The sequence below is a fragment of the Phragmites australis genome, chromosome 10 (assembly GCF_958298935.1).
Source record: "Phragmites australis chromosome 10, lpPhrAust1.1, whole genome shotgun sequence".
In the NCBI taxonomy this organism is placed as follows: domain Eukaryota; kingdom Viridiplantae; phylum Streptophyta; class Magnoliopsida; order Poales; family Poaceae; genus Phragmites; species Phragmites australis.
In genome coordinates this window covers 16045700-16068030 of record NC_084930.1, presented here as the reverse complement: position 1 = coordinate 16068030, position 22331 = coordinate 16045700, and the positions used below count along the sequence as shown (strand labels likewise).

Genomic DNA, 22331 nt, shown 5'->3' with positions numbered 1-22331 from the left:
AGCTTTGCCATAGGGTCATGACCAGCACTGCTGTTCCAGTTCCTCCATGAGAAATTTTTTCAGGTCAAGCAGCAACCAATCAGGACCCGAGAGCTATAATTGTTCATTGTCAGGCAATGCCCAATTACACCGCATAGCCTTCAGAGTGGCCTGTGAGTGGGGGCGTTTCAGAACAGCCATCAATGTCATAAAAAACTCACCTAACCAGCTAAACATTCCACCCATTGTAATTTGGAGAAATGAGTTCACTGGCTTTTTTATGCGAGTTCTCCGGGGATTTCCATTCACTCTGAGTGAGCTTCCTCGAGGAATCCAGATGTCCCTCCAAATACGGATTTGTTCTCCATTACCAACTCTCCAGATGAGAGAGACCTTTCTTCAAAAGCTCCAGGCCATATTCTATTGCTCTCCATATTGACGATACATTTCCTAAAAAAATAGTGTCAATCAAATTGCCGTTAGGGTAGTATTTGGCCTTCAAGAGACGAGCACACAAGATGTCTGGGAAATGCAGAAGTTGTGCAAGGATAGCTTGATTGAAAGGCCTGAGGTCCCTAAAACCTAGTCCTCCAGCTGACTAAGGTAATAAAAGTTTATCCCATGATATCCTTTCTACCATTATGTGCACCCCAGAAGAACTGTCGTATTAGAAGCATATACTTGTCACAAAAACGTGACTGGCAATTTAAACACACCCATACTGTATGATGGCAGAGCTTGTGCTACTGATTTAATCATTACTTCTTTGCCTGCCATAGATAGTCCCTTCTCACTCCAATCAATCAAAAGCTTCCCAAATCGTGCGCTAAGTGGTTGGAAGCGGTCTCGCTTCATTCTTCCCTCCGGAGTGGGCAATCCGAGATATCTTGACTCAAATGCCTCTTGCTGAATGTGAAGAACACCTCGGACATTGTCCTTGGCTTCTTGAGGGCACGTGGCACCAAACATAATAGAGCACTTTGCAGGATTAATTTGTTGACCAGTAGCTGTAGAGTATTCATCAAGCACCTTCTGAACAATTCTTGTTTGCTCCTCTTCACCCTTAAAGAACAAAAAGACTATCATCTGTAAACAAGAGGTGAGAGGTGCGAGGGGTTCTTCGGCAAATATTCAGGGCTTGTAAAGGGCCCAAATCAATTTCCTTTGTCAGGAGAGTAGACAGACCGTCCGCCACAAAAAGGAAAAGGAAAGGAGATAACGGATCACTTTCTGCAAACCACGTGATGGGGTAAACCTCTGCTGTGGGACACCATTGAAGCACACAGAATAAGCTACCGTTGTAACACATTGCATTATCCAAGAAATCTACTGTTCACTGAATCCCATCTTTACCATCACCCTCTTCAGAAAATTCCAATCAACACGGTCATAAGCTTTGGATAAATCAAGCTTGTAAGCACAAAATCTCTACGCAAAGTCATTGTCCGCTTGCATTACATGAATAAACTCAAAAGCTATAAGGGCATTATCTGTGATCATTCTTCCGGGTACAAAGGCACTTTGAGTAGGGGAAATAATATGTTGAAGAAAAGGTCTCAAGTGATTGACCAAGCACTTTGATACAACCTTATAGATTACATTACATAAGCTTATGGGCCTGCAATTTTTTAACTCCTCTGGCACATCAGTTTTTTTAAAAGTTCTTCATGGCCATTACCACATCCTCCTTGAGTGTTCCCCAATTTCACTGAAAAAGCGGACGGGAAAATCATCTGGCAGTAGAAGCGCGCTAAGACAGTCCACGGCGATTGTACCTCCTCCTCGGCTTCCTCGATGTATTGTCCACCTCGATCACCTCTTCCTCCTCTTCAAGTTCCATCCTCCGCCGCCAAAACAGTGGTCCTGCTTTCTTCCGCCATCTCACCAACCGCAAAGCAACCCGAGCACTCGAACTTGCCGAGAGCCCAGCATCGAAACGACTTCCCCTACTAGCTCGATTTAGTCAGCTGCACTTTACTCTCCAAGCCTGGATTTCTCTCTCTGTCTACTGTTCACCTGAGCAGTCGAGAAGGCCCCCTTGGGAACACCATTTGCATGCGTGGACTCTTGTCGTTCGCCTTTCTCTGATCTCGCATTGTCTCCCAACTGGCAACTGAACTAGTGAAAGGGAGATAGACATGGTGGATTTTTGTTCGACATGCATGCCTTCGCCTATCTCTAGTCATCTTTGAGCAGTTCAATATTGACAAGTCAACATTCTCCATTGTGAGGGAGCTTCATGAACTCGCACAATTTTGATTTTGCTTATTGTGATGAAATAGGAACGTTTAGGGACAAACTTTTTACAACAACTATAAATCTATTTAAAGTAGCAAATATTTGTTGCATTTTCGTAATCATAAACATACAATCAACTACTGAATAAGATTATCACTTCTGTGATCGACTGAGGGAGCTAAGCAGCATTCACTGCTCCATACAGTTTGGATCATAGCATTCACTGCCCCATACATAAAATACAAGTCAGTATTACACGAAAACTGAACTTTCGATATTAGAATCCTCGTGTTATTTTTAGAGCTACGAAGCCTATTTACATGAGCCTGGCTACAAGAGGGAGAAGCAAGGAGAGCAGCTCGAGCTGCTACAAAATATCAAAGAATTTCCGCAATTACCCGTGTAGAGAGAAAGGTGGCGTAGGATGCAAAAATATTAATGCCTCTCCATTTAGAGGAGAAATTGATAATATTGCCTTATTCAGAAACTATGCTTTAAAGGGAAAAAACCAGGGCCCCATCTCATCGCATACAATTCTTCATGATACAACACTAGAAAGAGCTGACATCTCCAAAAATTACTGCAACTTCACTCTTCTGTTTTCCCACCTCGATGGCATACAATCTGCCCAAGATCGAAAATTAAAATATCAAACTGCAGGGGTGTTTACTCTTCACCGGAAAAAAAAATTCTAGGCAAGCTGCTCAAAACACACCTAAGCAATAATTCAGCAGATGCAACAACCAAGCCTGAAAGAAGATTCATAACAGAAACGCATAGTTAACATTCAGAAGTTGTCTCTGAGAATCCCCATAAGATACGGCTGCTGAGGCACCTTTCAGTAACCAAACTTTTTTCTCTTGCTGGATATCATATGTACAAGAAAAAAATCCAGAATACTAGTAAATAAATTATAATTGCTCGGAATGTAAACAAAATAAAATTATGCCGAACCACACTATGAGCTTCAGAATCTATAACTCTCACCTGCTACTTTCCAAAAGGGAAAAATTCTTTTCCAAGAACTTATATACTCTCACCTGCTACTTTCCAAAAGGGAAAAATTCTTTTCCAAGAACTTATATACTATGAGCAAAAGCTATCTCCAAGGCCAGAAGCGATAATAAGAATGCAGTCATCATTACAAGTTTCCAGCATTATTCGATGCAGTTTTGCTAGGCTTTGTTTTGGCGATGCTGACAAGATCACTAAAGAGCGAATCTTCAGGTCTGCTTGGCCTATTATGCTGCTGGAGGGAAGAGGATGCAGGTGTGCCATACAAACTGTTGTCTTGCACCGAGAGCCCATTCATCCTCTGAGAAAGCTCATTTGCACTGCCATACGCATATCCAGTGTTGGGAACATAGTAGCCTCCAGGCTGCTGACTATAGCCATAACCAGCCATCTGGCCACCATACATCTGTTGCTGGTAGAAATCTCCAGGCATCTGCTGGGGATACATGCCTGCTGGTTGGTTGCCTTGCAGTGGAGAGTACATTCCTCCATACTGCGTATTTTGCATAGAATGCAGTTGTTGAGGCCCAACTCCGGGCTGAAACTGCATTCCTCCTAATTGTCCAGTTGGCATTGGTTGTGACGGCACAACTAGTTGCCCAGGATGGCTGACTTGAACTGGTTGGGGTTGACTAACTCCTAGTTGTCCTGACGGCACTGACAGCGCACCAGGATAGCCAGCTTGGAATTGATCACTTTCTGCAGGCTGAGATTCCCAGGGTGGTGGCGGGAGGTCGTTGCTTTGATCATCTTGACCTGTCAAGGACAAATTTCCAATGCTGAGTACAACCACTTCTACAAGGTAAACAAATGAAAAGGCACAAAAAGTAATTCACAAACAAACAAAGACTCACCGTGTTTAATGTGAATCTTTAGTATACTCGAGTGTTCTTTTTGAAAATAAATAGACAGTAGATATCATTTCGAAATTATCTAACATAAGTGGTTTCTAGTGTTTTCTATATATATGCACTTTGCTACTATGATTCACACTTAGTTTGACACTCTCATTCGTGTTTTCTGAGCTGATTCTACTGGCGAATTTCTTTCTGGGCACCTTTGCACTTTTCTTGCTGAATAGGGTATGTTATCTCGGTTCTCCTGTCCTGGTGCTTATGCTCAGAATGACGTTGGCAAGGACCGTCATCTCCTTGAGACAACTCGCACACTTATGATTGCCTCTTCTGTCCCACCTCATTTTTTGGTTGAGGCGGTCTCCACTGCTACCTACTTAATCAACATCCAACCCTCTTCTACTCTCAAAGGTAAGATTCCTTTTGAGCGTCTATATGGACGCCTTCCTGACTACTCTTGTCTTCGCCTTTTTGGCTATGTTTATAAGTTCTTCTCACCCCTCGTGAATGAACCAAACTAACCACTCAATTTGTTCAATGTGTTTTTCATGGTTACAGTGCTGAGCATAAGGGTTATCGGTGTTAGGACCTTACTGCTCGCCGAATGCATATTTCTTGGGAAGTTACTTTTGATGAGTCTCGTCTCTTCTATCCTCATACCTCTCCTTCCACTTCTTCAGCTTCCTTAGCCGAGCCATTGTCTTTTCACACTTTTCCTACCACACCCATCACCATTTCTTCTTCTTTTCCTCGGGCACTGTTGACGTCCTCTCCTGTTGTACCTTCTACAGTGCCTCCCACGTCTTTGGCCCCCAACTCATAAGATCCTCCTCCTTCTGGCATTATTGAGCATTTTCCTTTTCACTGCACTCGTCATTCTCATACTGTCTCACGTCCTGCTACGCCACTTTCTAATGATATGTCTCCTTCCGACGATTCAGTTACTCCATCTTGTCCTCGTTATTCCCTTCGTGATCGCAATTCGATTCGACCTCCTCATCGTTTTGGCTTTACTGGTACTATTCCTACCGGGCTGTCTTCTTATCATGATGTTGTTGTTCATCAGGACTAGCAGCATGCAATGGCAAAGGAGCTTGCTGCATTTGAGCACACAAGCACACGGGATCTAGTCCCTCTTCTCCCACATGTTCGTCCTATCATGTGCAAGTGGGTCTATAAGGTTAAGACCCGCTCTGATAGTTTCTTTAGCGCTACAAAACTCATCTTGTTGCCCGTGGTTTCCAGTTGGAGCATGGTTGTGACTATGATGAGACTTTTGCACCCGTGGCCCACACGACTAGAGTTCACACTCTTCTTTCTATTGCCTCTGTGCGTCAGTGGTCTATCTCCCAACTTGATAACAATAATTTTTTTTCTTAACGGTGAGCTACGTGAGGTCTACATGCACCCAATCAGGGCATTCTATACTTGAGGGTATGGTTCGTCATCTCCGGCACTCTCTATGGCCTTAAATAAGCCTCTCGAGTTTAGTTTGAGCTTTTTTCTTCTGTGATCATTACTACTGGTTTTTCTGCTAGTGCTCATGATCCTCCGCTCTTTGTTCACACTCCGTCTCGTGGTCGGATTCTTCTTTTGTATGTTGATAACATAATCATTACAGGAGATGATTCTGAGTATATTGTCTTTGTCAAGACTCGTCTCAATGAGCAGTTTCTTACATTCAATCTGGGTCCTCTTCGTTATTTTCTTGGAATTGAGATTCCTTCTATATTCTAGGGTTTCTTTCTGTCCAAAGAGAAGTATATTTAGGATCTTCTTGATCATGCTTCTCTCATTGATGAGCACACTATTAAGACTTCCATAGAGGTTAACCTTCATCTTCGATCCATTGATAGTGAACTTCTTACAGATCCCACCAGCTACTTTCATCTTGTTGGAAGTCTTGTTTACCTTGATATCACTTGTCCTGACATTTCTCAGTAGTGCGTTTCTACTCCCACTCAGCTTCACTATAATCATCTTCTGCATGTTTTGCGCTATATTCGTGGGACCATCCCTCGTTGTCTCTTTTCACGTTCCAGCTCTTTGCAGCTTCGTGCTTATTCTGATGCTACTTGGGCTATTGATCATTCTGATCGTCGGCCTCTTTCTACCTACTGTGTTTTCCTTAGTGGTTCTTTTATTGCTTGAAAGACTAAAAAGCATATAATTGTTTCTCGTTACAGCACAGAGGCTGAGTTGCGAGGCATGAGATAGACAGTGCAGCTCAGTTGATTACGGTGGTCACTTCAGGATTTTGGCGTTTAGTCTCCTGCACCTACTCCTCTTTACTCCAACAATACATGTGCTATCAGTATTGCTCCAGATCCGGTGAAGTATGAGCTCACCAAACATATAGTGTTGATGCTTCTTACACACGGACACATGTACATGATGAGGTTATTGCTTTTCAGTATGTTCCTTCTAAGCTTTAGTTGGTTGATTTCTTCACAAAAGCACAAAGTACAGCTCCACAGGTTCTATCTTTCCATACTCAGTATGGTTGATCCCCATGAGTTTGAGGGGGGTGTTATCTCTCCTACTTAAAAAATCTCTAATCCATGTATCGTTAGCGTTGTTTTGTCTCTCTTGTTCCGCTCCCTCCCCATCCCGCCCGAGCCGACACATAGGCCCTTGCGCTCGGCACCTAGCCCATGCTCCATCCCCGTATACAAACCCTACCCCTCACACACACGACGCTAGCTCCGCTGCCTCCATCGGGAAACAAATCCACTCCCTCCACTTCCCCCAAATCTTCGCCCCTAATTCTAGAATCACATTTTGTTCACAAATCAAATGCTGTCGTGCCGCTCCGCCGAACGATTCTGTGTCGTGAGAAGGGCTTCTCGCGATGTCAACGGCGGTGGCAAGGTCCCTATCCCCCAGCCCAAGGCCTGATCCATTGGTGGAGACGGCGGCATTGTGAAGAGTTTTATGGCGCCAACCATCTCGGCTACCTCCATGGCCGTCGCAGTGTTCGCCTCGCCGAGGAAGAAAGTCCTTGGGGAGCACAACGACGACCTGTCGTAGCAGCAGCACCACCACCATCCCGTCCCCTCGTCCCCAGGCGAGTTCGCGCCCAGCAAGCCAAGGGGTGCACCGCTGCTGTCGCCCGAGGAGACTCTGAGCGCGCCACAACGTGTGCGGCTCTCGCTCGACGGGCTCCTACTCCCTCGATCTCGCATGGCGCCTGGCACTCTTTGAGTGGCGAGGCGGAGGAGAGGGTGGAGAATCTCGTGTGTGATATCCACCACCACCACCACAGGGCCGGTGCCTCGACGGACATGACAACTCCATACGACCCCAAGACGAACTATCTCTTGCCGAGGCATCGGTTCCTACGCTACAGGCTCAACCCTCGCGTCGAGCAGTACCGACACACCAGCGTGAGGCGGCGTGAGGATGGCTTCGCCTCCGAGAGCAGCGAGGAATCCGGCACCGTCACCACCACAGAGGAGGATGAGCTAATCAAGGAAGAGCAGGAACAACTGCCCACGTCAGTGCCAAATGACGTCCCAGAGGAGTCGTTGGCTCTGGATGCCACGTCTAAGGCCAGAGCTGAGCCAGCTGCTCCGACCGTCACTTGTGTCCTATCGCCGCAGCTCACATTGATTTCTCCACTGGATCGGGTGCTGGCACCACCGGAGCCAAAGGAGCCTACGACGACTACACCACGAACTCGCGTACCGACACCTGGGCTGTAGATGCAGACCATGTTGTTGGTTTCTACTACAGTACTGCTCAGACAAGGCCAATGCCAAGCGAACAAGAACCCATCAGTGCCAGTGTCTTGGAGCAAGGGTTTGAGATTTAGGTGGTTGTTTCAGATAGTGATACTAATGTGATTGCAGAGTCTGATGTAGAAGAAATGGCAACTTTGGTGATACTGCAGTCGGAGAAGAACCCATTGATGATGCTAAAATGGATGAGGAAGCCATATCTGCAATACCAAATGTCATAGAGGAGGCAACTGAGTATGATGTTGATGCAGAAGTAGAGGAGGAAGTTGACGCTGAGATGTCAGAAGAAGTACCAGGCAGCAGTGGAGAAGAGATGGCATCACTTAGTCAGAATTTGGACACCCCTTCTCAATCTGCACCAGAGCCAGAACATTTAGAGGACATGGACGACTCTTCCTTGCAGCAAAATGTTCAGACTGATGAGTCCGAGGGTTATCGTTCTTATGGCAAGTAGGATCAAGAAGCGCATCATGGTCTGAAATTGGGATCGAATATGTGGCCAGGTTACTTGGACAAAATCTCAAATCCTGCTGCAATTGGTGCTGCTCTTGCTGCCATTATTGTTCCTGCTGCTCTGGCCTTCCTTTACATGAGGCAGAAGCTCACATTGCCTAACTCCAGTGAACCAGCTGAGCAAGTGGAGCAGCAAGTTGAAAGTCGATCTGGTTCAGGAAGCAGCGAGGGGCGTGTTCTTGTGAAGGGCTCATAGCTTCAGAATCCTATGGTAGAAGAAACTCAGATTTGGTGACTCTGGTGCCTCACAGTATAGCAGCAGCTTGTCATTTCTCACTATGTTGTGAACAAAAGAATACTACTATTCTAACAAATTGACACGCCATGTGCCATCACTTCGACAGTGAGGCTGATTTTTAGTAATGTTACACAGGATGATCCAATCCAGGCTACCTCCTCTTCTGCATGGAGAGATTAGTTTATCATAAAGATATCACATGCTCCTCCGCTTGCAGTTCAGTTTTCTCATGGCAGACTGTAATGATGTGCAGTTCATCTTGTGGAGGAGTGAGCAGTGTTAGGAGATCCGATTCATCAGCAGCAAGGTGAGTTTTCTGCCAACCGATCTTGGTTAAGACGAATTAGAGGTCCAATTGACATGAGACCGATTTTGTTAGTTCGCCTATAGCATGCCCTACCTGTCTAAAATATGTGTACATGTCTGTAATATGCCCTTGCTGAAACATATCATTTTTATCATTACAATACCAGTCTTTTGAGGTGGCGATAATATATTTCCTCTTTTAGCTTCTTTGGATATCTCTTTGCAATTCCTTTTTACAAAACCAATGCATTTCATATGTACCAATACTGATGCCCTCAAACATGCAGTGAGACTCAGCTATAATCATTTTTCTCTGTTACGAGTTGTTGCTGAACTGCAGTGCGAGGAGGAAAAAGAGGTTGTCTTGTGTTGCAGTAAGAACCAATCTTTCTCTCGCTTTCCATAACCACACACATCTGTGACTTGATTTATTTTGTAAGACTAATATTTGAAAGCCACAAATCTACAACTGCATCCAGTTAGTTTCCAATTAATTAAGTTAAACAGTATCCGATATAGTTGGTCCAAAGTTTCAGAAATAACATGATGAGAATCTTCTATTTCTTTTTCCTTTTTCTGTTGTCCTGCTTCTTGAGTGTTTGTAGTTAAAGTTTGCAGATCGTTCTTATTTTTCTGAGTTGTCGCAGCCCCTGGCTATAAAGTACAATTCTGAAAACATTTCAATCTTGCTGCAGAGCGTTCATATTTTGAGGGTAAAAGGTCAGATTTAATTGATTGCCTTCTTGTGCTCGCATCATTAGATGGAAAGCCATCACTGCTTTCCTCTCGCCGGACCTTACTACAGCAGAGAGGGCTGTGAGATCACAATTTTGCTGCCATTCACACCATCACTAACCGCATAAGAGGTGATCTGATTCATCCACTGAGATTTTGCTGGCTTTTGTGAGTGTAAATCCAGTAGTAATGTAAAATTCATGTATTTTTAAAGAATATGCTAGACTAATCTAGGACTGAATGTTTCATCTGTTGTGAACAATATGCCTTTGCTTTCATGTGTCATTTGATATCAAATTTTGTATCTTCATATATGTAACTGTTATTGAAAGATTATATGAGTGGTCTCTACAAGGCTGAACCAAGTACTAACCAAAGCATCTAATTAATTGATTTGTCATTTCATGTACATCCTTGTATATATGACAGATTTTGAGATAATTTCAACGCCTATTTGAAATTGTAGTTCTCTGAAATTGACTCTTGAAAATTATTATTGGTAAGAGCTATTATTATTGCTCTTTATGCTTTTGCTTATTGTACTAGCACAATATGATGGAGCTGTAAGATATAGGTGCGCTTATGTTTTCATCTGATAGACCATACATTTGACTGCCCTGTTTATAAATGGATGTTTCTCTGTTTTGTTTTGTGCCTTAGCATTGGAAGATAAAAATAACATGGAATCACTTAAACATCCTTTGGACAAAGGCCTACCTTATATATTGTTCCTGCGTTTCTCTTTTGACAAGGCCATAGTAGCGCGCACTGCCTCAGCATCCCTTTTTCAGCTTAATGAGGACTGTGCTACCTAGAGCCAAGGTAGTGAGGGGTGCAACCATACAGACAGCACAGCGCACCTCTAATAAACCAGGTTAGTGTAGTGTACTCAAAATTTTCGTTGTGCTCTTGATTTTATCTTGCACTAATAGGTCTCCAATTTTGCACTTCTGAACTTTTCAGGCATACCGGTTGTGCTTATGTTTTTCTGACCAATTGGACCGAAGCTATTTTGTAGTTAACCATTAACCATTGAACTCATGCCGGTGGAGGCACAGAACAATCATTGTGAAGAGGAGAAGAAGTGGAGTCCTATATTTGTCACTTATATATTGTCTCTGTAAGTTGGTTTTCCTCTGAACCATGATAAGGTATGTATCTATCCAATCCTAGACATCATTGTTACTGCATCATATTATTCCCCAATGAAATTCTTTCCAATTATCTGCATTGCTCTCTCGATGTTGATATTCAGTTCGTAAAAATTGTCACACAACTGTTCTCAGTATTTTGGCCCACTTGGATAAATGAATGCGGTCATAGTTATTTATATTGCCTTGCATATGGTCACATTTTAGTTCCGGAAACTGCACTGATTGATTTTTTTTTTCTTTAGCATGGAATCTAGATCTGCCAGGCTGGTCTTGTGGTTTTGCGACTTTGTTTTTGTTTATTGGATGTCATTCGCCGATTATGTATATAGTTGGGAGGTCATGCTGCAGTTAATTTCATATACGGTAATAGACTACATTTGATGATAAATTGATTGGTGGAGAAAATTTCAACCATTTCTTTTCCAAGGAGCCCACTGGGGGTTTCAATTTCATATTTTCCAAAGATATATATAACATGCCCTTACAAATGGCTGTGCATTTTTCATGTTTTTTTACATTTATGCATACCTTTCATGGGTTTGGATTTTTTTGTTTGTTATAATCGATATTGGCCCTCATTTATAAGCAATCTAACATTTTCAGCAGAGGAGCTCCCTCCAATCACACCAAATCTAGCTTTGCACTCTTCAGAACATGGGAAGTATGGATATGATTGACTGAACTTTTTCCTCGCCATCTCGTGGTGTAATTTTGCAGGCAAAGAATGAGGCGTGGCACCTTGGATGTATTTGCAAGGACTCTGCACGATGAGAAATTTCATACGGTATGGAAAGAAGGGGTGTCTTATACTCTGTTCCTTTTTATTCATCATTTTAGCATTGTGCACGGGTATTAAGAAAAGTAGCATTTGTCCCTAGCTCATTAAGTTAATTTGTCTCCTAAACAACTCATGGTGACCAATGAACAAGAGAGAGAGAGAGAGAGTCGAGTATTGGAAAATGTATTAAGCACTAAATGAGGTAGGGGTTTATAGCTATGTTTCTTCTTGGAATCTAGAGCACTTTGAAGCAAAAAGGAAAAATAATTTAGAACAGAGGTGGTATTACCGAGCTGGATGCGCTTGAGAGTGAAGGTGAGTTTTATGACAAGCATCGCAAGATTGCATAATGAATAAAAAAAAGAGCAATATACGGCTAATCCAGTCTTGCCTTTTTCACCTATCAATGTTTTGTAGAGTTGTAGTTGCTGTCTGGAATTGAGGTTTGTTTATCATCCATCATGGCGGCAAGGATGCGGGTGTATGCATGGCCGGTGGAGAATGGGACGGGAGCAGAGCATCCATGGATACAATGCTGAATGAAACTAAATATGCAATTTTCGAATGTATATTTTTTGTTGGCAAGTTGCATTGTAGTCCCCAGAATTGTATTTGCTATCTACATACAGACCATCGAATGGAAAAGGATCTTGGTCACTATGCAATCCTGTCCATCTCTAATGCATAGCATTTTTCAAAAGTCTAGCATATATCTTTGGGCATGTTAAATTCTTTTTCCTGATTGATCTGGATATGTTGCTTCTGTGCACTTGCTTCATTTCTGATAAGCTACGATTTTAAGTAATCTACTGCATTTCCTATTTAATTATATTTTTATCCCTTCATATTTTCTTTATCATTTTAGAATGGGTGCCCACACTACAGCTTAAATCCTCATGCAGAGTTCCAGGTATTTAAGCACAAAGTGTTCTATCTCTTTAGAGTTCCAGATATTTAGATGTTTAGACTCAGATTAGTGTTGTGCTGTATGTGCAGTTGTGTGAGGTTGTTCCAGGGTTAGTTGTTTTACACGTGTTTCACCCAGGCAACAATATAATCTCATGCAATTTTGGCTCCTGTTGCAACGCACAGGCATTCAAATAGTTAGATATATTTTGTCTGCTATGTAATATTCCCGTGTTATAAGGGGTTCTTTGCATATTGCCACTTGTAAATGTATATATTGGCCTATGGCCTCTACGGAATACAAGTTGCTATTCCTAACATTAGGAACCAACGTGTAAAACTAACAATAATACTACTAAAATAAAACATTAGAAGATCAGATTATAAAGGATAGTGTTAGTACCATAGTTTGGTGTCTGCTGTGGTGGAACCATTCCATGAGCAAACTGACCATTCCATGAACATGCCGAGTTTAAGCCAGAGCGTTGATCATATTGTGTCATTGCACTCGAATTTAACCCATTAGAACATGAAGAAGGCTGTTGTGGTGGAACAGGATGCTGTGGAGAAGGATAGGCTTGTGGTGCGGAGGGGTTAGGATTTGTGTTCAACACAGAAGAGATGGCAGGGTTCTGGCTGTTATTACTGCTAACAGTGCTCTCTGCAAACATGTCCATAAGGTCTAAAGTATTATGGCATGAAGAAGCTGAAGCTGCAGGCGGATTGCCTACAGGAACAAGGGCTTGGGAATTAACAGGTTCTGGTTTGAAGAAATCATCTCCACTAAGTAGGTCAATATTAGGGTTAACAGCTGGTCCTCCACTAGATTTTGAACTGCTGGATGATGGAGGCGCAGGAAGTGCTAACTGCTCAAATGGAGTCATGTTACTGGCATCTTCAGAAGGCCTGACAGGTACACAAGGTATATAGAAAAGGTCAGTCAAATCATAATAGCTTGAATACCATATCAAGGGTTCCTAAACCTCATCAGTTCAAGTATCATTTCTTCTAGAGAAACATGAGCTGGTTAAAAAAGGATCAGTAAAATGAGATAAGATGACCTTTGATCTGCCTCTTTTTTCCCCTCGAGCTTTGTTGGAGGAGAATTGTCCTCATGAGCCTGGACTGATTTTGGTTTTTCTACCCTAACTGCTATCCCAGCAGCAATTGCATCATGTTTTGCTAGAACACGCTGCAAATCATCATTCAATGAAAGGCCTTGGCTTAGCAGCTCCTCGTCCCTGTTGCCATTAAATACATTGAAAGAATTAGATACCATTCTATACATATATGGAAACAAGGACAGCATAGGAATTCAATGGATCATAAAATTAGAAAGTCATGTCATGAATTCAAGTTCAAGGAAATAATATTTCATTGCAGATGAGTAAAGTATTCTAGCAGATTTTCCGATAATAATACATACACCAAAAAAATCATATGCAATCGCGTATAGAATGGATTCATATAGTACAGACTACATGATATCATATTTATGTTTTAGACAATCACGTAAACAAAGTATTGCCTCAGTTAGAAGAACAAGTTGCCGTATTTTCATTCCATTGTGTTTTGACTAGAGATAAATTCTAGATTGGTAGTTCACTAGTGCAACCAAGAATTCTGCATACTACTGTAGGAAACAGTTGCCCTTTGTCCCCGTCCTAAGCCCCCAGGATTTTGACAGAACAAGTTTCTGTACTAGTGTTATGTTGTGTTTGACTAGAGACAGTTGTGGATTAGTGGTTCAGCAATGCTACCAAGAATTCTCCATACTACAATAAAAATTGGTGTCCTTCAGTTCTTCCCCACCCCTAGGGATTTTGGCTATGACACCCATGTAGTGCTCTCTCTCTTGTCTGGACTCCACCCATTGGCCCGAGAACAACTATATATTTTACGAAGTAGTTAGGATTGGAGCCGTTCATGGAAGTACTTAGGGAGTGAATCCAAGTTGATTTAGGCCATGTTTGTTTGGGCTTCTGCTGGCTTCTGAGAAGCAAAAGCTAGAAATCCAAACAAATAGCCTACTTTTGCTGGCTCCTAGCTGTGGTTTCTGAAAAGCAAAAGCAGTCTTTACTATTACAGAAGCCTAAGAAGCCAGAAGCAAGTTTGAATGCGCTTGTACTAGAAGCAGGCTCTGGAGAAGCCATAGCTTGTAGAAGCCCAAACAAACAGGGCCTTAGGCTATTGTATCACGTGAATAGACAGACAGTACCATGCAGGCAATTTATCAGTTTTAACAAGAATGAACATGGCAGCAATAGTAGTTTAGTGGACTATCAAAGGTTGGAAAGACTCATACCATAAATTTCTGACTAACCAATTTTATTTAATTTATATCCTGGTCCAAAAAAAACATATCACAGGAACTTACGATGTTGAGTTGGCAAGCTGCACCACTCTTTGCTTATAAGAACGGCATTGGTCCACAAGGTCCACGATGACCTCCTGCCTTAGACTCTGCATGTTCATTACTGTTTAGATATATTGATTTGAGGGATCCCATGTTAAGAGTTCAGTGAACAATCTGAAACATTGCGATATAAATACCCAATATTTATTAAAAGAAATTCCGAAAAGAAAATGGATGGCAAAGTTGATGATTTATTGGTCTTACCTTACACTAACTTTCTACAGGTAAACTGGTAATCTCATCATTTTCCTAAATGCATGTAATTACAGAGGGCAAGTATGCACAGGGTAGGAAATACCTCTCTGTTACCAGGATCAATAGCATTCAACATCTCTGAAAGGACATCCATGACCCCACATGCATTCTGAATTTCTGTCAAGCTGGTGTAAAGAAAAAGATAATGTGATTTTGAAACTTCATTCGGAAAGGACATTCTTCAGAAAAAAATAATAAGACATTGCTAATCATAACAATGTCATAATTTTGATCACTAAATTGGAAAGGAAATGAAAGGTATTTGTTCTACAGATCCACAGAAATGATGAGCTGCGAGGTAAAAAGAAATAAATTCAAACTCCAGAGAAGAAAGCATTAACACATTAGATGTTCTCAGACTCAAACATCATCCAAATTTCATGCATAATCTCATAGGGTTCTGTTTAGGCGAGTCTTACCATTCAGAAAACAATCTTAATGGGAATGACAGTATCAGATGGGAAGTACAGTATAAGAATCCACATTTTGTCCTAATTAGAAAATCTACAAGATAATGCCCATATTCTGCATTAGTTATGAGCAACATCAATTCCAACTTTCCATGGCTACATGGTAAAGCAGGTTTTGAAAAGTAAAATACCTCAAAGTAGGCACTTCTGGTGATGAAGATGATGCGGGTGCATCTTGTCGATAATCAGTATTACGCAAAGCAGGAGGTGGGTAGTTCCGTAGAGGTTGTGTCTGTGGAGGAGTATAGATTGGCACAGAACTCTCTGGCCTTTGAGCAAATACAGCTCCAGCACGCTGATATATCGATGAGCAAAAGTATGGTGAGTTCATGAAAGTTTGGTGTTCAATACTAGGAAAACTAATGTTTCTGAAATTTGAAGTAACTAAACTAAGGAAAATATGCTACATTTATTCATATGTCGCTTATTTTCTGCTACTTAAATTATTGTTTGTCAGTGCTTATTGCAACAAAATAGTATTAGATGGTAAAATTGATGGAAGATTGGCTGAACGTAAGTATATTTGATAAGTAGTGAGACAATACCAGCAGCTCTTGATATGCTGCATAATACTGTGGATATCTTGCACGGGCACCGCCAAAAGCTTCTTGCCAAGTGTCTACAAGAATCAGTATCTTCTCTTTTACGTGATAATCAGGCTACAAAACAAAAGAAATCACAGATGAAATCTTATTTTTAATATGGAAGAATATTAAAAGGTGTTAGGCTGTTGGCAGACCTTTTTCTTAACTATCTTCACCATTTCATGAAGTATATCCCTCTCAGCAACATGCATATGAACAAAATCCCCACAATTTTTAATCAGGGTCTCTAGCAACTGAAAAAAAGGAAATAACTGCAGCAGTTCAGTACAGGCTTACTTAGTTGTATGTTGCCTACTTTCAAATATGAACAACTCGAAGCCATCAAATTAAATTGCAGAACAACAACAAAATGCAATTATTCATTTTAGGGCGATAAAAGTATGCTCAGACAGATAGATAAAAAAAGGTATAAGATGAAGCAGTAAAAAACAGCAAGAATTATAAGGTTCTACAGGTAGACACAAGGGCAATCTGTTGATTCTGTTCTCCAGTTCTCCTCCTTGAATTTTTCTTTTAGTGCCATATCCATTTTTATGATGCTGTAGGATTTTCTTGGTCAAGCAAATAATTTATAAGGTTCCATTAATTAGACCACCCCAACAGCCGTCCATCCTAACAAACATGGCATTTACCGCCATACTGATTCCATCCTAATTTATAAGGTTCCATTAATTAGAATGCTACTGAAGCATCCTCAATGAAGCAAATCAGGAGGTTGCAGATGCTGACTGCAACCCCCCTAAATGTCTGCTAGCTATAGCTTACTGCCACTCATTGTTGTTACATGGTAAGTTCTCCACAATCGTCCTATTATAACTACCATCAGCAGTCCAACAAAGCAATCTGCAGCTCATAAAAAAAAAAATTGATATCACAATTTGAGTTCAAGCCAATTAAACAAACTCAAATCACGGCCAGAGCTGGAATTTTATGGAACCACTGAGCCATTGATCAACTCATGGGCAAGTAATGATGAAAGATCCATACAATTATGCATATTCATGAACATAGGGTGCACAACAGAGAAGCTAAACATGTTCACAATTTTGAACTTAATACCATATAATCATCACAAGGTTCCTCTGTCCATGACAAAATGGACCTTTGAGTGGTATCAAATGTAAACACCAGGTATCAAGAAAATTGCAGAGTGGTACTTACCGTTAATGCGAGAAGCTGGACCTTTGAGTTCTTGTGCCCAATCCGCTTCTTGATGGTCTTCACTACATCTTTGGCTTGCCTATGTGAATGCGAATGTGTGAGAGAATATACTAGAGGTGGCATACCAAATATTCGCAGATGTCATTTGGACAAAATATAGCTAAGAAAACTGGCACACCATGTAAAGAATACAAACATGATTTGTCTAATTCTTTGACTTTGTAACAGAGAAACCAACACTATCTGCTCATTAACTTTTAGTTGATGAAGCACACACTAACAGTTCAAGTTTCAACAATGGATCAAGAGATCCAGCTCTTTACATTAAGGAAAAAAGACTAACAGCACGTCCTCAAAATCATACCATAGTCCTCACCAGTGTTCCCAGTTATCAACATAAGACATGACAAAAGCTCCATGGCAACTGAAATTGTTTATGTTTTCTTGTTAACACTCATGCTTTTGTTTCGTATCATTCAGCCATCTTTTTAAGTCATTATTATTCAATTGAGCTCAGATGAGCATTTGACCTATCAATTCAAAACATGTCAGGTTTGTAACTCCCATTTAACTCAGAAACCGGTCAGGTTTAAGGAACGATACAAACTCCCTTATCAATCAACATATGAAACCCAAACTTAGATAGGATGGTTAGTATATGGGCAGAAAGCTGCCCCTCCCCCTCACTCTTTCCGTATTATGTCCAAAATCCTGCCCTATTGGTTGACGATGCGCTGATCACACTGTCTATGCTATAGAGTGGCCAGGAATAGCAGACAGGGTGCAAGATGCGGCGACTGATCAGCACCATGCCGCAGCTTTGCCAGGAGCAAGATTGAGATATCCTAAAGCATCAAACTGCACATTTGATCATAACCGTCACACTAAACTGACCTCAAACTGCAGATTTAATTAAAAAAAGCTCCATTTCAAGCCATCAAAATCGATTTCTTTACCAAGTGAAACCTAATCTTTCATTATTTATTCATTATTTTCTTGGCAGGGCAACGAGGATTGACCATCAAAAGTTCCACCTGAACCTTCCAACCAATTTTACCGCAAGCATCACCACAGCCATCTACCCTACAGAACTCACGGCGCCCACGGGGCCCCAACCACGCGCGCGGTCCTTCAACACGGGCACCTCACTGCCGCCGGTAAACAACGGAAAGGAAACGTCAAGGTACAGGGCGGGGAGGGAGAGTGGCTCACGAGGGGTCGTGGTTGAGGATGTCGCAAATCTCGAGGTTGAGCGACCAGTCGGGCCCGATGAGAGACTCACTCGTGGAGCGCTCCACCAGCACCGACTGCGGCATCGCGGCGACGGAGGCGGCGCAAACCCTAGCCGGCGAGTTCCTCTTCTTCCTTCGCGTTTGTGCGGTGGCTTTCCGACCGGTCAGAGAAAGGAGGGGCGAGGACGAAAACAAAATTCCGCGATTCGTTTGGGTCGAAATCGGTTCGGATTTCCGTGTGGGCCCACGATTCAGAGAGACAGGGGGCGTCGAGCTTCCAAATTTGGGTTCGGTTCTCTGCTCGCCACGTGAAATTTGCTGTGTGTCCGTGTGGGACACGGTGTACGTGCGCTGTCTTTTGGTGTGACTGTGACATTGGCACTCTAGAGCCACTGGTGGATACACTAAAGCATTTTCATGAATAAACTAGAGATCACTAGAACTAAAGACGTCTAAATGGATCGTGCCTACTGGACCGGCCCGAGACACGGCACTGTAGGCACGGCCCGATTACCGACGGGCTGGGCCGGCACGGCACGACGCCACGGGCCGTGCCTGGGCCGAGCGCGCGGCACGACGGGCCGGCACGGCACGGCCCGGTCAAGTCGGGCCGGCACGGGCACGGCCCAGCCCGGGCCGGCACGGTCCGGCCTGGCACTATTTTCTATTTTTTTTATTTATATTTTTAATTTTTTAGCTATTTTTAAATATATTTTTTTATCTATTTTTAAATATTTTTTTATCTATTTTTAAATATTTTTTTATCTATTTTTTATATTTTTGTCTATTTTTTATATATTTTTTATGTATTTTTTATTTTTTAATATTTTTTTAATCTATTTCGGCCCGTCGGGCCGACCGGGCCGTCGGGCCGTCGGGCCGAAATCGTGCCCGGGCCGACCCGGCACGGCACGGTCACTGACGGGCCGTGCCGTGGGCCGAGGGGAAGGCACGTGGGCCGGCACGGCACGGCCCGTTACTGTAGATGGGCCGTTTGGGCCGTGCCGTAGCAGGGCCGTGCTGAGTCGGGCCCGTGCCGGGCCGGCACGAACGGCCCATTTGGCCATGTTTAACTATAACCCATTTTAATTTGATTGATTCAAAAAGCTTGAACCAATATTTAATTAAAATTCTCCAAATAAATCAACTTTTATAAATTCTAGCAATATTTAAGGTCTCAAATAAATTCTCAAAATTCGAGAAAATTTCACTAATATCCTTCTCATATGATGTACTAATTTATAAAAATATTTTCAACCCTATGATATTTGGTGAAAATGTGAATTCTTTTGTAATACTTTATTTATATGTATTTTTATCATCTCATGTCATATTCTCTTTTCAATTAAATTTGAATAAAAATAATTTAATATGCACACAACCTTGGCTCTCATATTAATATTAAGCCTTTGCCATATTCCATTTATATGTATTTTTTATCATTCCATATTAATATTAAACTTGGTTGGAAAGAATTCTGCAAGATAATTTTGTAGTGAATTAACGTTGGGAAGATACAAATTCTAATTTATTGAACATTAATAGTTGTAAAGAGCAATTATCATATAACCCAGTATAGAGATTATATACGCTGGTAAACCTTATATTTGATATGAGGTTTTTTATCGGTGCATGAATGGACACTAACCATAAAGAGATGACGATAATAAATATTGGCATATACGGTACGCCTAACAACTAACTTAATGGCGTGCTGCTGCTAAACATACCTTAGGGAATAAAAATAGATCGGGTTACAAAAGATGATCTCTACTGAGTGCACCTGGGATATTTGCTCTTTCTCATAGCATCGGGGCTCAAAGCCTTAACGTGATGGGCCCTCTCCCACTTCCTTTCCCTCTCATCCTCGCGAGCTTCAGCCGCGACATACTTCTCCGTTGCCTTCCTCATGCGCTCCTCCGCCTGACGATTAAGTCGTAGTTCCTCCTGTTGTTGCTCATACTCCTGGCATTCGTATGCTTCCCTACTCCATCGCATACTCATTTAGACCCACTACTTCTGGTCGTCACTTTGCTCCATATCCAACCATTCCATGAAGTCACATAGATGTGAAGGAGATAGACAAATGAAAGAAGATGAGAGATTAGTAAGACAATGCATGAAATTATATGGAAAGTGCCACATGAGTGATGTATGTCTCTATACCGGTGGGTACTCGTACGGTCTATATCGAGGCTTATCGTACTGGTAGTTGCCATATATGAAGAAGCATAGACCATAAGTGTAGGAGATGTCTTGGGACTCACGAAGTCTACAAGGGTCGCCACAGAAGCACATCGGCGGTTCGACTCCTTGGGAGATGAAAATCCCTCAATGTTTCTTGGGTGAACTTGGTGGAGCTGAGAAAGACATTGCAGTTGAGAGAGCTAAAGACTGGTCTATCCATGAATTAGGGTGGGATTATTATGGTGGCTGCAGATGGTGCATGCATTGAGTGTATGGGTATAGCTGAGGGCTGTAGCATAGGATTCTCTGTGAAAGTTGAAAAAGTTTTGGCACTGATGCTTTGTAGAGATTCCCTATGAAAGCTGTTGCTTGGTGCGATTATTTTGTAAAAGTTCAGGATGAGTTATTATTGCCTCTGTATGGAGACATAGATTCCTATAAAAGCTGAGTCATAGTGTATTTTAGAACAAAGGACATAAGCAACATCAGAATGTAAATCACATGGGAAACAAATCAATATAATATGATACAGGCCCTAGTGTATTTTACAAAGAAGAAGGCTAAAAACCCAAGATTCTTTTACACAATCAACATGGATGACATGAACAAAATCAGATACATTTTCTGGACTGATGCAAAATCAGTAAGTTACTATGAGGATTATGGTGATTGTGTGAGTTTCGACACAACTTACTTGACAAACAAGTATAATATGCCATTTGCACCATTTGTTGGGATAACAGGTCATGGACTAACATGCATTTTTGATTGTGCACTACTATCAGATGAAACAACAGAAACAATCAAATGGTTATTCAATACATTTTTGAAAGCAACGGGGGGCAAGGCACCAAGATCAATCATAACAGATCGAGATGGAGCAATGAGATCAGCAATAGCTCAAATATTTGTAAATGCAAATCACAGAAATTGTGTGTTTCATATCAAGAATAAAGCGGAACAAAAAGTAGGGAGATGTTTGAACACAAAGGAGAATCTACGGGTAGAATTTAATGACATCATAGATAACTCATTAACAGTGGAAGAATTGAGAGCGACTGGGATCAAATGATAAAAAAAACGCAAAATTGAGCACATCAAATACTTCCAAGACATATACAACACAAGGACAAGATGGACGCCAGTGTATTTGAAACAAGAATTCTACCCCTTCATTAACAGTACAACACGTAGCGAATGGACAAATGCAAGATTTAAAGGCAGTGTTGGTCCACAATATAGCATCACAAAATTTTCTAAAGGAGTATGAAAGAATTTAGGACACAATATTTGACAATGAGGGGCATGCAGATCATGATTCTAGCACAAAATTAGCATCAAAACTTTGGTTGTCATTCTATATTGAAGAACAAGCACAAGAACTATATAACACAAATTCTTTTTAGAAAATTCCAATGGCAGCTAAGACAAGCAACTAAGCTACAAGCAGAAGAGATACAAAACAACAAAAGATATTATGTGTCAATAGCACAAGAACACTCAAAGCAAGAGTTCAAGAGACGAACTTACATTGTACTCATTGATCCTCA

General features: G+C 41.7%; 1 protein-coding gene across 4 annotated transcripts; it reads right to left on the bottom strand.

Moving 5' to 3' along the window:
- Positions 1-3053: 3053 nt before the first annotated feature.
- On the bottom strand, positions 3054-18796 carry LOC133883699 (TOM1-like protein 9). 4 transcript variants are annotated; one of them, XR_009902943.1, is made up of 12 exons: positions 18575-18796; positions 17363-17441; positions 16336-16434; positions 16142-16255; positions 15728-15891; positions 15170-15251; positions 14833-14918; positions 13517-13696; positions 12859-13361; positions 8119-8544; positions 4086-8025; positions 3847-3987 (listed from the first exon to the last, which is right to left on the bottom strand). XR_009902943.1 is itself a non-coding variant. In XM_062323113.1 (10 exons), exons 1-10 carry the CDS (start codon positions 18676-18678, stop codon positions 3359-3361), a joined length of 2040 nt encoding a protein of 679 aa, XP_062179097.1. In that variant the 5' UTR covers positions 18679-18796; the 3' UTR covers positions 3060-3358. The 4 variants fall into 4 exon arrangements, 1 of the variants encoding a protein (XP_062179097.1); XR_009902942.1 differs by lacking the exons at positions 4086-8025; positions 8119-8544 and adding an exon at positions 3054-3080 and having other exon boundaries at positions 3258-3987; XR_009902941.1 differs by lacking the exons at positions 4086-8025; positions 8119-8544 and adding an exon at positions 3060-3204 and having other exon boundaries at positions 3258-3987.
- Between the last annotated feature and the right edge of the window lie 3535 nt (positions 18797-22331).

Bases quoted from the DNA above. Each gene is read 5' to 3' on its own strand.
- LOC133883699 (XM_062323113.1), bottom strand. From the start codon at position 18,678: ATGCCGCAGTCGGTGCTGGTGGAGCGCTCCACGAGTGAGTCTCTCATC. The intron at 17,442-18,574 runs GTGAGCCACTCT...GCATTCACATAG, and splicing joins ATCCTCAACCACGACCCCTC to GCAAGCCAAAGATGTAGTGA. The intron at 15,892-16,141 runs GTATTGTCTCAC...TCGATATATCAG, and splicing joins CAGCATATCAAGAGCTGCTG to CGTGCTGGAGCTGTATTTGC.